General features: G+C 57.2%; 1 protein-coding gene across 1 annotated transcript in view; it reads right to left on the bottom strand.

Moving 5' to 3' along the window:
- Window positions 1–2,872, bottom strand: part of PKD1 (polycystin 1, transient receptor potential channel interacting) — an 82,243-nt gene extending 79,371 nt beyond the window's left edge. Inside the window, 1 exon segment of the mRNA XM_054516530.1 lies at window positions 2,634–2,872. Coding sequence (XP_054372505.1) covers window positions 2,634–2,872 — 239 coding nt within the window.
- Window positions 2,873–12,362: the final 9,490 nt, after the last annotated feature.

The following is a 12,362-nucleotide window of genomic DNA, read 5'->3' as shown; positions in this document are numbered from 1 at the left end:
AAACAAAGTTTCCACTATCATCCTTTTACATCAAGATTCTAATTTCCACTTCAAACCTGCCACGACACCGAAGATGTGTCAGAAAGAATCAGTATTTGCAAGGGAAAGTCGGAAAGCCTTGATGAGATTTATTTCCACTCGAGGAACGAAATAAGCGATGAAAGCTCAAGAAACAGCTCAGGCTCAAATAAATGCGAACAAAAATCCGGTAGCGCTGAGAGCAAAGCACTTGAAAAGAGATGGATCAGAGCATTCCTGGGATGCAGGAGCTCAGAAGTGCAAATGCTGCCACTGGAAGCCTCGCTCCCCCAGTTCAGATCCACTGCGGATTATTTGGAAAAACAGCCTTTGCTCCTGGTTCCAGCCAGACTTTGCGTTACACTTCAAGAACCTGACTCTGGCCATGGGAAGGGGCCAATATTCCCGCTCGGTCTGCCTGGAGACCGCTTCCAGCGAGGTATGTGGTGTCTGCGAGCGGCAGAGCCCATTTCCTTAGTGATTCTTTGGATGGGACCTTTCCCCGTGCTCCTGGTAACAGCGCGGCCGCGGTTGGCATTTATTTCCTCAAAGCTGCTCCGTCTAAAACGTCGGACACAAGAGGAATTCATTTCCTAGGCCTCGCTGCCACAGCCAGAAATTCGGAATCGCAGTTGCTGAGTGCTGCTGCAAGCAAATGGCCGGGAATTCTGGCGCTGGGAATTTTCAGAACTCGGCCTTCCTAAAGGCTGCTTTCAGTCCAGAATAATTAATTTTTTTAAAAGGGGTTGTTGAGATACTAAAAAATAATTTTTCCTCTAATGAGAGAATATATAAACATTATTTATCTGTCTCTGTTCAACAAAGGGAATGTGAAATTATTAGGCAAAACTCACATAACCTCACTGAGCCATGAGCAAGAATCCCTTCCATCCCAACAGAAATCAATCTGTAAACTCTTCATGGTTATAATGACAGTGGGTGCACCTGCATTCTCTGCCATCACCAAGAGGTCAAACAGGGCAGTAAACCTGAAAGAAACCCACTTCAGCACATGTCAGCCCAGCCCTCAGAACAGGACCAGCACACATTTCCAGCTGGGACACACACAGTGATGAGCTGCCTGACAGGGATGATTCCACAGCCTGAATTCCCAACGTGAGCTCTGTGCCCTACACAAACACTTCTGCAATCAGAACACGGTGCCACAAACACCATCCATTGCTCTGGAGCAATTCCCCTTCCCATGGTTTTGTTCACCTGCAAGAGCTTTATGTCCTGCTTCCATCTGTCACTGCACAATACCCAAAACATTCTGGGAGCTTTTACAACTCAGCACCTCTGAACAACAATAACATAGTCTCAAACACTTACTACCAACATTAATAACCACAGAAACACATTGTAATAGCCCCAAATCCTCAAAAAGCCAAATGAAGGACTGATCATCACAGCCTCCAGGAGGCTGCTCCACAGTGACCAGCGAGCAGCCTGGGGAGCTGCAGAGCCCCATCTCAAACCAACAACAGATAACAGAAATCCAGAACCTCCTTAATAAAAACCAGTCTTTTCCAGTTAGGGACTTTCTGCAACAAACAATGGCTGGTTTGTTTGCAGAAGTCTAAATATATCTAGCAAGAAAAGAGCTGGAAAACACCTTGGCTGCTGGATTTAGAGATGTGCACATTTTCCTGAAGTTAGTCCAGACACAGCCTGTGAAAACGACAATGTATGTTTACTGTGGTACTCCACAACTTCTGCAGTATCTCTGTATTGACGCCAAAAGTGGAAGCTTAGTTAAGAATATCCAAATAGAGAAGCAGACCCTTAAAGCAGCGAAATACCACCAGAAATTAGTTCATGTGAGATCTATCCACCACGCCAGGCCCCACGTCATCTTTCCTATATGAATCACTCGATGCTTTTGTCTCGTCAAGAACTGAAAAGCTGCTCCCTACGGAAAACCAAACTTTTCCCCTGCGTCTGTTTTTTGCGTCACTCAGCGAGCTGATTTCAGTGACAGAGCACATGGGCCATTGCAGTGCCCCTCATGAACGTGCCTGACTGACCGACCCAAAACAACCAGACACAAACACATCTGTCATCCCATCCACGGAGCGATGCTTGTTACGCGTTAGCTGCGTCTTTGGGGTTTGCTTTAAAGTGTGTTTAACCCCCCAATTAATTCAAACACTCGCTCCCGCACACTCTCCTCCCGTTATTCCCCAAGAACTTCCTGAACACGGAACCTCCCAGACCAAACTCCCAGCTCGGAAACCCCCCGGTTCGGAACTCCCCGAACCAAACTCCCGGCTCGGAACACCCCAAACCAAACTCCCGAACACGGAACCCCCCGGTTCGGAACCCCCCGGACCAAACTCCCGAGCGCGGAACCCCCCGAACCAAACTCCCGGCTCGGAACGCCCCAAACCAAACTCCCGAGCACGGAACCCCCTGAACACGGAACCCCCTGAACCAAACTCCAGCTCGGAACCCCCGAACCAAACTCCCGAGCGCGGAACCCCCCGAACCAAACTCCGTCTCGGAACCCCCCAAACCAAACTCCGTCTCGGAGCCCCCCGCTCCGGCGGACCACCGGAGTTCCCCGCGTCCCGGTGCGGGCCGATCGCGGCCCCCCGGCCGTGCCCGGTACTCACAGCGCGGTGGCGGCGGGGGGCACGGCGGCCCCCGGGCTCTCCCCGCCGCGGGCCGAGCAGTTGAGGGCGCAGGCGGGCGCGGCGCAGGCACAGCCCGGGGCGCAGGGCCGGCAGGCGGGGGCCGGGGTCGCGGCGAGCCCCCCGCACAGCAGCGAGCAGAGCAGGCACCAGCCCGGCAGCGGCAGCCGCGGGGCGCCATGTTTGCGCGGTGCTCCGGCGGCTCCATTTCCCAAAGGCATCTCTCCCTACGGGCATGGCATGGCCCCGGCGCGCCGCCGCCGCCCCGGCCGCCCGCCCCGCCGCGCTCCGCCGCCGCCTCAGCGCCCGCCCGCCATGGCCCGGCCCGCTGGGGCCCCGCTCGCCGCGCTGACAGCCCCGGCCCGGCCCGGCGCCGCTCGGCTCTGCTGCTGCTCCGCCCGGCCGCGGCCGCCCCCGCTCCGCCTCCCGGCCGGCGGAAACACGGCGCCGCTCCAGCCCCGGCCGCCCCCGCTCCGGCCCGCACCGCGCGGCTCCCGGGGCACCGGGACAGCGAGCGGGCCCGGCAGCAGGAGGGTCCCCTGGGAAAGGGGTGTCCCGGGGGACCGGGGTGTCCCGGGAACAGCGGGATCCCTTGGGGATGTCCTAGGAACAGGGGCATTCCGTGGGAAAGGGGTGTCCTGGGAACTGGCGGATCCTATGGGGAAGGGGTGTCCTGGAACAGGGGGATCCCGTGGGAAAGGGGTGTCCCGAGGGGCAGGCGGGATCTCGGGGGACCGGGGTGTCCCGGGAACAGCGGGATCCCGTGGGAAAGGGGTGTCCTAGGAACAGGGGGATCCCATGGGGAAGGGGTGTCCTGGAACAGGGGGATCCCGTGGGATAGGGGTGTCCGGGGGCAGAGGGGTGGCGCGGGAGAAAGGTGTCCCGGGAGAAAGGGGAGCCCGGGGGACACAGGAGCCATCCGGGGATCACGAGCATCCCCGGGACAGGAGAGTCCCGGGAAACAAGGGTTATCCCCGTGGGGGCAGCTCAGACAGCGAGCGTGCAGGGCAGAGAATGCAATGCGGCAGGGAATTGTCTCCCAGCGCCCGGGCACACAGGGCGGTGTGCCCTCCTGAGCCCTCCCCGAGGCTGGTGCTGGGGGATGCAGTGAGGGCTGCAGGGTGTGTGTCACACCCCCAGCACTGCAGGTACTCGGGTACCTCGGAGGGAGAGGAAGAACGAGGCAGGTACTTTCCAGTGCATTTTTTTTAGCATGAAACACAGCAAATCCGTCAGGTTTCAATGTCACTTTCACCCTGCAATAGCCCCGGGCAGTGACTGTGGCTCACACCTGGTGAGATCAATCCATCATCCCACAACATCTCTTCGGGAACTGAATTATTTCTAAATTTAAAATATAACTAAAATAAAATCTCCATACAAGCAAAGGAAGCACCATGGCAGAGGGCATCTCCCCAAAACCAGCCCCACTTGGAAAGGGTAGAACAGCTGTGACAGCTGATTATTGCACCCTGATTTGTTGGTGTTTCACCTGTGCTGTGTTTAATCAGGACAGAGAAGGGTGATGGTCTGGGTTTGAATCACATAGGATTTTTGAAGGCATTTGTGACTTTGGGTGTGTGGGATTCTCTAGGGAACGAGGGACTGACCCTTCAGCGCTGCATGTGCATCCACCGTGGGCTGGGAATCCCAGAACCATTTAAGTCAGAAAAGACCCCACCTCTGGCTCTGCCCAGTGGGATTGACCCAGGATGGTCCCGATCCAACAGAATCTGTCACCACCTGTGTGGTTTTAGCTTTGGGATCGTCCTGCTGAGGCTCTGCCTTCCTGTATGCAGGAAACTCTGAACAAACCTGAAATGCAAAGCCTGACAGCATCCAACCCCCCTCCTTGGCATGGTACTTAATGTATGTGAGAATTTACTTTCCAAAAACATTTTGTGCCTTGAATGTTGGGCTTGAAATGTGCTTGAAAGACACATCATCCTTTGCATGATGTATTGTGCCCAAAATAGCTCCGTGGTTACTATTTCCTCATGTGACTGCGATATATTTATTTTCACTCCCTCAATTGTAAATTGCTTTTTGTAGGGTTCTTTTCCCTTTCTTTTGTACTGATGCCCATATTCTTTCAGATAACAGCAAGGAGAAAATATCCTGTGTGTGGATTGCAATCAGTAGATTAGCAGGCTAATGGAATCCAGCTGATGGAATGAAGTTAAGGGCTCTCCCCCAAAAGCCAGGGCTGCCAAGCTGTAACAAGGGCAGTGAGCAAGGAAATACTTGAGTGAGTGTGCAAGGAGAGAGCAAACCTTGACACAGCAGCGAGAAAATCGTTTGTTCACATCAAATCACGATTTTTCATTTTGGAGGAAAGTCTTGTTGCTGAGCTGGGATGGGTTTTACAACAGCAGCTGGGGAAAATGATGGAAGTGGAAAATGCACTTTTGGGAGGCTGCTGCTCACTGCGAGGCTGGGAAGGGCTTGCTGTGGGGAAGGGATTCTGCTGGATCCTCCCACTGGCGGGAACAGGAGAGTTTCCCAACACTCTTTACTTGAAGCAGAATTAAAACCCCAGTGAAGAGGCTGTTCATTCTCCCTGTCCTGCATGCAGGCACCCAGCACATCCCAGTCACACCATGCTCAGCAAAACGTGACAGAGCTGCGGCTGACCAGGAATGTCCCTGCTGCATCCACATCCCAAAACCACTGCAAATGGCTTTGGACAGCCCTGGAACCCTGTGGCACCCCCTCTCCAGCACCCATTTCTGCCCAGGAAACACGGGGAAAAAAACTCCTACAGCACCAGGTGCAGGTCCATGAGCAGCCATGCAGGCACTTTCTTGTCCAGGTGTGTTCATAGCCCACGGAGGGGAAACTCTGTGCAGCTGGAAATGGGATTGGAGCCAGGACAGGGAGCCCTCTGCCCCCAGCAGCACCCATCCACTGTACCCCGCGTGGGTTTGCAAAAGGCAGGGAAAACGCCCCTCTTGACCTCTCAGGTGCCTTGCCAAGAGCTGTGGCCCTTGGAGAGCAGCTGTATTTATGTGTGGCCACAGTAACAGCTCCATTTGCTGTTATTTCCCCGCACAGCAATAACTCTCACCTGGTGGAAGCAGCACAGCTGGTGTTCAGTGAGTGTCTGGGGGAAAGAGCTCCAGTGGGAGCGGGACACAGGGATGCAGAGGAGCTGGGATCCCTGTTCCTCCAGGGAGGAAGGGGCTGCATCCTTCCCTGCAGGCTGTTGCACAAAACGTGGCTGCATTTTGTGCCCCCTTTCCTGTGTGATCACAGAATCATGGAATTATTCAGGTTGGAAAACTGCTTGCTGAGGGTAACACATGGGGGTACCAATACCCACGAGAGCTGCAGGATACACCAACTTCTTTATTTTTGAGCCTGTTTTGTAACAAAAAACCGCAAATCATTGTTGAGTATATGTTAGCCAAGTCATCTGAATGAAGCTAACATTTTATTTATAAACAATTTTCTTAAATACATTTTAGTGTATTTTCTCTTCCATCCTACCAGTTCCTTAAGAAACACAATCACTCTGATCAGTAGGAGTTGGAAAAGAGCACGGAGTGCAGCCATTGCCCCAGCCCTGCCAAGCCCGCTGCTAACCCGTGTCCCCAAGTGCCACATCCATGGATTTGTCACATCCCCCGGATGGAGCAGTGACGCTCCCCGAGGAGTGACCCCACAGGGACCATCTCCATCACCCAGTCCTGGCCCTTCCTATCCCTTCTCCTCCTTTCCCCATCGCGCCGCTCCAGTCGTTCCCGCTGGCCCCGGAGCTCCCCGGTGCCGGCCCCGGTCCCGGCGGGCTCAGCCCGCTCCCGGTGCCGGTTCGCGGGCCCCGGGCGCCCTCTAGCACCGCCTCCGGGATAGAGACCGGCAACAGCCCCGGAACGAGCCCGGGATCGCGGAATCACAGAGTGCCGTGGGTCCCAAAAGCCCCCTAAGACCACGCAGTCCAGCCGCTCCCCCAGCAGAGCCAACGCCACCCCTAACGCGTGTCCCCAAGTGCCGCCTCTAACCCGTGTCCACAAGCGCCACATCCACACGAATTTTAAAGGACAAGGGGAACGGCTTCCCGCTGCCAGAGAGCGGGGAGAGACCAGGAATTAGGAACTGATTGCTCTTCAGAGCTCTGGGTGCCTGGAGTGCCTGGCTGCGGGCTGGCCGCGCTGCTCACACACTGTCGTTTTGAAATAAAAACTAATTGCCCGAGCTCACTAGATTTTTGCTAAAGAGGAAATGTCCAGCCTTCCTCGGAAAACAGTAATAAACAGCCTTAAAATCGGAGCTCCATGGTCATGGTCATCACCCAGGCTGTTAACGACCCGGAGCAGCGCCGCTGGCTCGCACTCAGCTTGGGAATGGCACCTCAGCTTGGGAATGGCACCTCAGCTTGGGAATGGCACCTCAGGTGTGCCAGAGCACAAAGACAAAAGCTGCTGGATCCCACCCGTGTCTCATCAGCCATCTGTCACCAATTAGTGCTGATGAACGCCTGGGCACACTGCGGGCACTCATTTGCATGTGCCCAGCTCCTCCTCGGCTGGCTCGGGAGCCGGGTTTGCCTTTCCCTCCCTACCTGGCTCAGGATCTGGCTTTGCCTTTCCCTCCCCGTGCTCAGGATCTGGCTTTGCCTTTCCCTCCCCGTGCTCAGGATCTGGCTTTGCCTTTCCCTCCCTGTGCTCCGGATCTGGCTTTGCCTTTCCCTCCCTACCTGGCTCAGGATCTGGCTTTGCCTTTCCCTCCCCGTGCTCAGGAGCTCCCTTTGCCTTTCCCTCCCTGTGCTCAGGATCTGGCTTTGCCTTTCCCTCCCCGTGCTCAGGAGCTGGCTTTGCCTTTCCCTCCTGGTGCTCAGGATCTGGCTTTGCCTTTCCCTCCCTGTGCTCAGGATCTGGCTTTGCCTTTCCCTCCCCAGGATGTGCCTGCAGCACCAGCACTCACACATCCATCCCCGGGGTCCCTCGGGAGCCTCTCCCCAGCTGGCCCTAGAGGGTGACTTGTTCTCCAGAGCAGCAGCTTTACGAGCCTCTGCACATTTCCATGCTGCTCATTACCACTGTTTATTGTTTTACAAGGGCCCAGAGCACTGCTCACATCCCAGGGCTGGCCCGTGGGAGCTCTTGAGCTCTGCGGTGCCAAACTAATTTCCAAAGATGAGGGTTTTCAGGGATTTATTTGTTCCAGCTCCTTGGGCTCTGCTGTGGTGGCTCCAGGCAGTGCCAGGCACTGGTTGGGCTCGTGCTCCAGCCATGGTCTGGCTGGTGTGAATCATTTTGGGATGGAAATGGCCAAGTGTGCAGGGATTACAGAGGCACCTGCGACATTTACACCCTTGCTTTTGGAACCACAACCACAGTCTAACCCTTCCCTGGCTCAGGATGTGTTTGTGTACAGCTACAAAATACTTCAGATATTTCCAAGCTGACATATTATATTCCTAAAATATTTGATGCCGCTGAGGCGTGTCTGAAAAGCATCTAAAATATACAAAATAGCCTGAAAATATCTCACATTAGGGAGGCTGGGCACTTGTTCTGCCCTCCCTCTGTTCCCAAGGCCTTTTGAACATCCAGCTCTTCATCCTGTCTCAAAGTCCTCGTGGGTGACTGCTGAGCTGGGCACTGCCCTGCCCTCGGCCCTCTGCTCCTGAAACCTTGGCTCGTGTCAGTCTTGGCACAAGGAAAATCCATGTCCTGCCCTCAGCCCAGTGCCAGCTCGTTAGGACCTGGCACAATCGCCTTTCTATGTGTGAGAGGGGCAGTGGGGGCCCAGGGCAGCACCGAGGTTCCCTGGGGATGCCCATGGGGACATGGCAGGCATTAGAGAAAAGCTCTGCTCCAGAGGAGGGGACTGAGCTCCCATCCCATCCTCCTGCTGCCAGTGTGGGTCCTCCTCCTGAGCACTGTTGGGTCGGCATTTTCATTGCCTTGGAGAGGGAAAAGGGACTAAAGGGGCACTTAGGTGGGGGTAGGAGTGCTCAGGCTCTGCCCCTGGGCTGCACACGCTGAAAGCTCCATGTCTGCCCAGCTCCATGGTGTCCAAACCCTCCAGAGGAGTGGCTGCTGCTCTTATGGGTTTGAACACCAAGAAACAAAGAGTTAGAAACAGGCTGGGCTCTCCAAACCTCGCCAGGGAAAACATTGGCAGTGGCTGGAGGGAGCCACAGGTGGGCGATGCCCCTCAGGATGGGCCAAGAGGGGTGAAGGAGCCTGAGATGGAGCCGGAGGGACTCTGAGGAGGAGAGGTGGAAAATGAAATATCCAGACAAAGGGAAGGGGCTGCGATTGTAAGATTGGGCTTGGCAGCATAAGAAAGGGAAGAGACAAAAGCAGTCTCCGAGCAAAACGCTGGAATTTAACTTTCACAGCTGCAGAAGGAAAACAATGACTTCCCACACAAAACTCACTGATGGGCTGCGCTGATGAGGAGATGTCTGAGGAATTTCAATTAAAAGCCAGCGACACTGACAAAGGCGATGAGATTGAAGCGTTCAGAGGTGAGTGAGCGATGGGAGGCAGAACAATGATTGGCGAGGGAGGGAACGGTGCCCGCTGGGGGCTGCGTGGGCTGGGCCCTTCCCAAGGCACAGAGTCCTTGCCCGCCCTGCCGGGGCTGGGATCCAGCTCCAGCTGTGGCCCGAGCCTTGTGCACCTCCCTCTGCTTCCCCGTGCCCTCCATGGGGACGTGCTGGCTGCAGCAGGGCTGTCCCCTCCGTCTGGCCTCTCTGGGGGTGTCTGCTCCCCTGTAGGATGGAACTGAGCTCTCTGGGTTTGCCTGCCAGCCCCAGGAGCCCCCCCACAGCTGCCATCCAGGTGATGGCGCTGCCTCCAGCCTCTCCTTCCGCAGCCACTCTGGAGCCAGAGCTCCGTGTGCCCTTGGCATAGGACCTGAGCAGGGCTGGCAGAGTTAGAGGAGACCGGGAGAGCCACAGAATGGTTTAGGTTGGAAAAGGCCTCTGAAGTCCATCCAGCCCAGCTATTCCTCAGCAATGCCAAAGCCAGCACTGCCCCATGTCCCCAAGTGCCACATGCACAGGGCTGTAAAACCCCCTCAGGGATGGGGACTCCACCCCTGCCCCGGGCAGCTGTGCCAGGGCTGGGCAGCCCCTCCAGGAGGAAATTCTCCCAAATATCCACCCTGAGCTGCCCTGGCCCAGCCTGAGGCCGTTCCCTCTGCTCCTGTCCCTGTCCCCTGGCCCAGCAGAGCCCGACCCTCCAGGCTGAGCCCCTCTCCAGCTCCCTCAGCCTCTTCTGGGGCTCCAGCCCCTTCCCCAGCCCTGTTCCCTTCTCTGGACACACTCCAGCCCCTCCACATCACGAAGGGCCCAAAACTGCCCCCAGGATTTGAGGCAAAGCTTCACCAGCACCCAGCAGAGACAGAGAAGCCCCCAAGCCTTGGCTGGTGGCACTGCAGCAGGTGACAGCAGAGGCACCACGAGCAGCACATGGAAAGAGCCTGCAGCATCCTTCCTGCACTCACCATGCAAAGGAAGATGAATATCTTCCAAGCTGGCACAGCTGACATGGTGCCTGGTGGGAATAGCTCGTCCTTGCAGGCTGCCTGCTGGAGCAGGCTCTGCTCCCTCTGAGCTGGCACCAGGAGCTGGCACCAGGAGGGCAGCAGGCTGGGCCGGCTGCTGGGAGAGGCAGGGATGGATAGAGGCTGGTCAGGCCCAGGGCATGGAGCAGCCAAGGCTGGGGAGTGCAGGGGCAGCCGTGGCACGAGCCAGCTTTGGAACAGCCCAGAGCAGCAGCAGGAGGCAGGGAGGGAGGGAGGGAGGGAAGGCCTCCCACCGAAATATCTCCCTGGCTCTGAGCACGGCACGGAACTTCTGGCACACAGAACCCTGCCAGGTTCCATGCCAAAGAAAACAGCCAGACTGGGAGCCCTGAGGCGCAGCGTTTGTGCAGAGCAGCTGGGCAGAGCACAGCACTGAGCCCCGGGTGGCTCCTGGTGTCTCCAGCCCTGTGCAGAGCTCTGCTCCCTGGCTGAGCCAAAGGCAGGTGCCATCCCCGTGGCTGCTGGCACAGGTGGCACTGGTGGCACCATCTGCCTCTCCGTGCTCACATTGATACAGCAGCACAAGGGCCCTCTTGGGGTGACCACCGTGACGGGGACAAGCTGTTTTTCTGCCTTTGAGAACAAATTTACATATATGTAGATGGTTCGGAGTGCCGGCCCCGCTCCGAGCCCCGCCAGATGCCGCAGCCCCGCTTCCCCGAGGCACGCCGTATCTCCAGGCGTCTGTTGTTCCATTAAGCTATTTTTAGCAAACATATCCCCCTTAGTTCAGCTGCCGTTATCTGATTAGTTCCTGTAACTATCCGAGGAGCAGCATCTCCAGGCGTGACTGCGATTCTGAGCAGGCTGCGTCTCTGCACACGCCTTTCCTCCACGAGAGGAACTTGCCGGGGATGCTCCTCCTGCCGCGGGGCTCGGAGCTCTCTGCCAGCCTGGTTTGGGGCTGGGGGCAGCGGGAGCAGCCCTGGGCAGCCGGGGCAGCGCACGGCCCCTGGCACAGGCGGGGTTATCCGGGAGCGCTTCCCGAGGAGGAGCCGCGTCCTCTCCTCCGGCGTTGCCCCGATGCGGCGGCGGTGAACAGCTGGCTTTGTTTGCTCCGAAGCACGGGGCCGCTGGTGGAGATTTCCATCAGCCTCGCCTGGGGATGGCGGCGGGGCAAAGTCCTGGCGTGGCCCGAAGGTGCGGGGTGCCAAGGCAGAGCGCACCCCCTTCCTCCCGGCGGGTACCGCCAGGAAAAGCCGCACCACGGCCGTGGCTCAGGGACCGCTTAAAAACCTGCAGCCCACGGATGGTTCCAGCATTGCACTTTGTTCCCAGGCCTCAGCCTCTATTGACTGCAGCTGTCCTGGAAAATCAGATTATAGTGCAAAACCGTGGCATGCAGTCTGCTCTGCCGAGGCAGCTCTTCCATCTCCCGGCTCGATCGCTGGGATGCAGGGGAGTGGGATGATGAGCCTCCACCGTGACAGCGTTTCCTTCAGCCTCAGCTGTGTCAGAGGAGCGCTGCAGACCCGGAGCTCCTCAGCATTCATCCCCTGGAGCCTCTGACAGCCGTGCCCGTGCCCAAGACTCGGGGTGGCAGCAGGGGGATGTCACCCAGGAGCCGTGCACGGGAGCTCCAAACCTGGCCCATCTCCCTTGTCCATGGTTGAATCCATCAGAACCCTGCTGCCTGCTCCTCCTCCTCCCCTCGGGTGCTTCAGGGATTAACCATAGATTTAAATGCTCCCAAAGGGAAAATCCCGTCCATGCCCGCAGTGAGAATGACCCCTCAGCATCACCACGGCTGCCACCCGAGCTCTGGTGCTGGCCCTGGGCTCTCTGGGGCACTGATCCCTGCCCTGTCAGCTGTCACTCCCTGTGCCTGCGCTGTCACTGACTCCATCTTCACCATGTGCCTGCCTGGCTTCTCCTGACAGTGATTTACTCCTCGCTCCTGCTTTCCTGTGCCTGTCTAGGCCTCCCTTCCCATCCAGGCTGTGCCCGTGCTGCCAAACGTGTCAGGCAGCTGACGGCATTTATTCCAGCCGGGAGACCGCCAGTGCCTCAGATGGCATTCGGGAGCAGAGAGAGAAACCAGCTGCTGAGACACACTGGGGTCCCGCAGCCCGGTCTGGACCCCGCCCCACCCTTACACCCCCGAGGGATGCTGCCGGCGGCTGAGGGTCTGGGACTGCCTCGAGTGGCCCTCGCACACCGTGCCGGCAA

Source organism: Molothrus ater, chromosome 16, assembly GCF_012460135.2.
Source record: "Molothrus ater isolate BHLD 08-10-18 breed brown headed cowbird chromosome 16, BPBGC_Mater_1.1, whole genome shotgun sequence".
In the NCBI taxonomy this organism is placed as follows: Eukaryota; Metazoa; Chordata; class Aves; order Passeriformes; family Icteridae; genus Molothrus; species Molothrus ater.
Note: the sequence above shows the minus strand (reverse complement) of the source record. Positions and strands in the feature narration are given on the sequence as shown.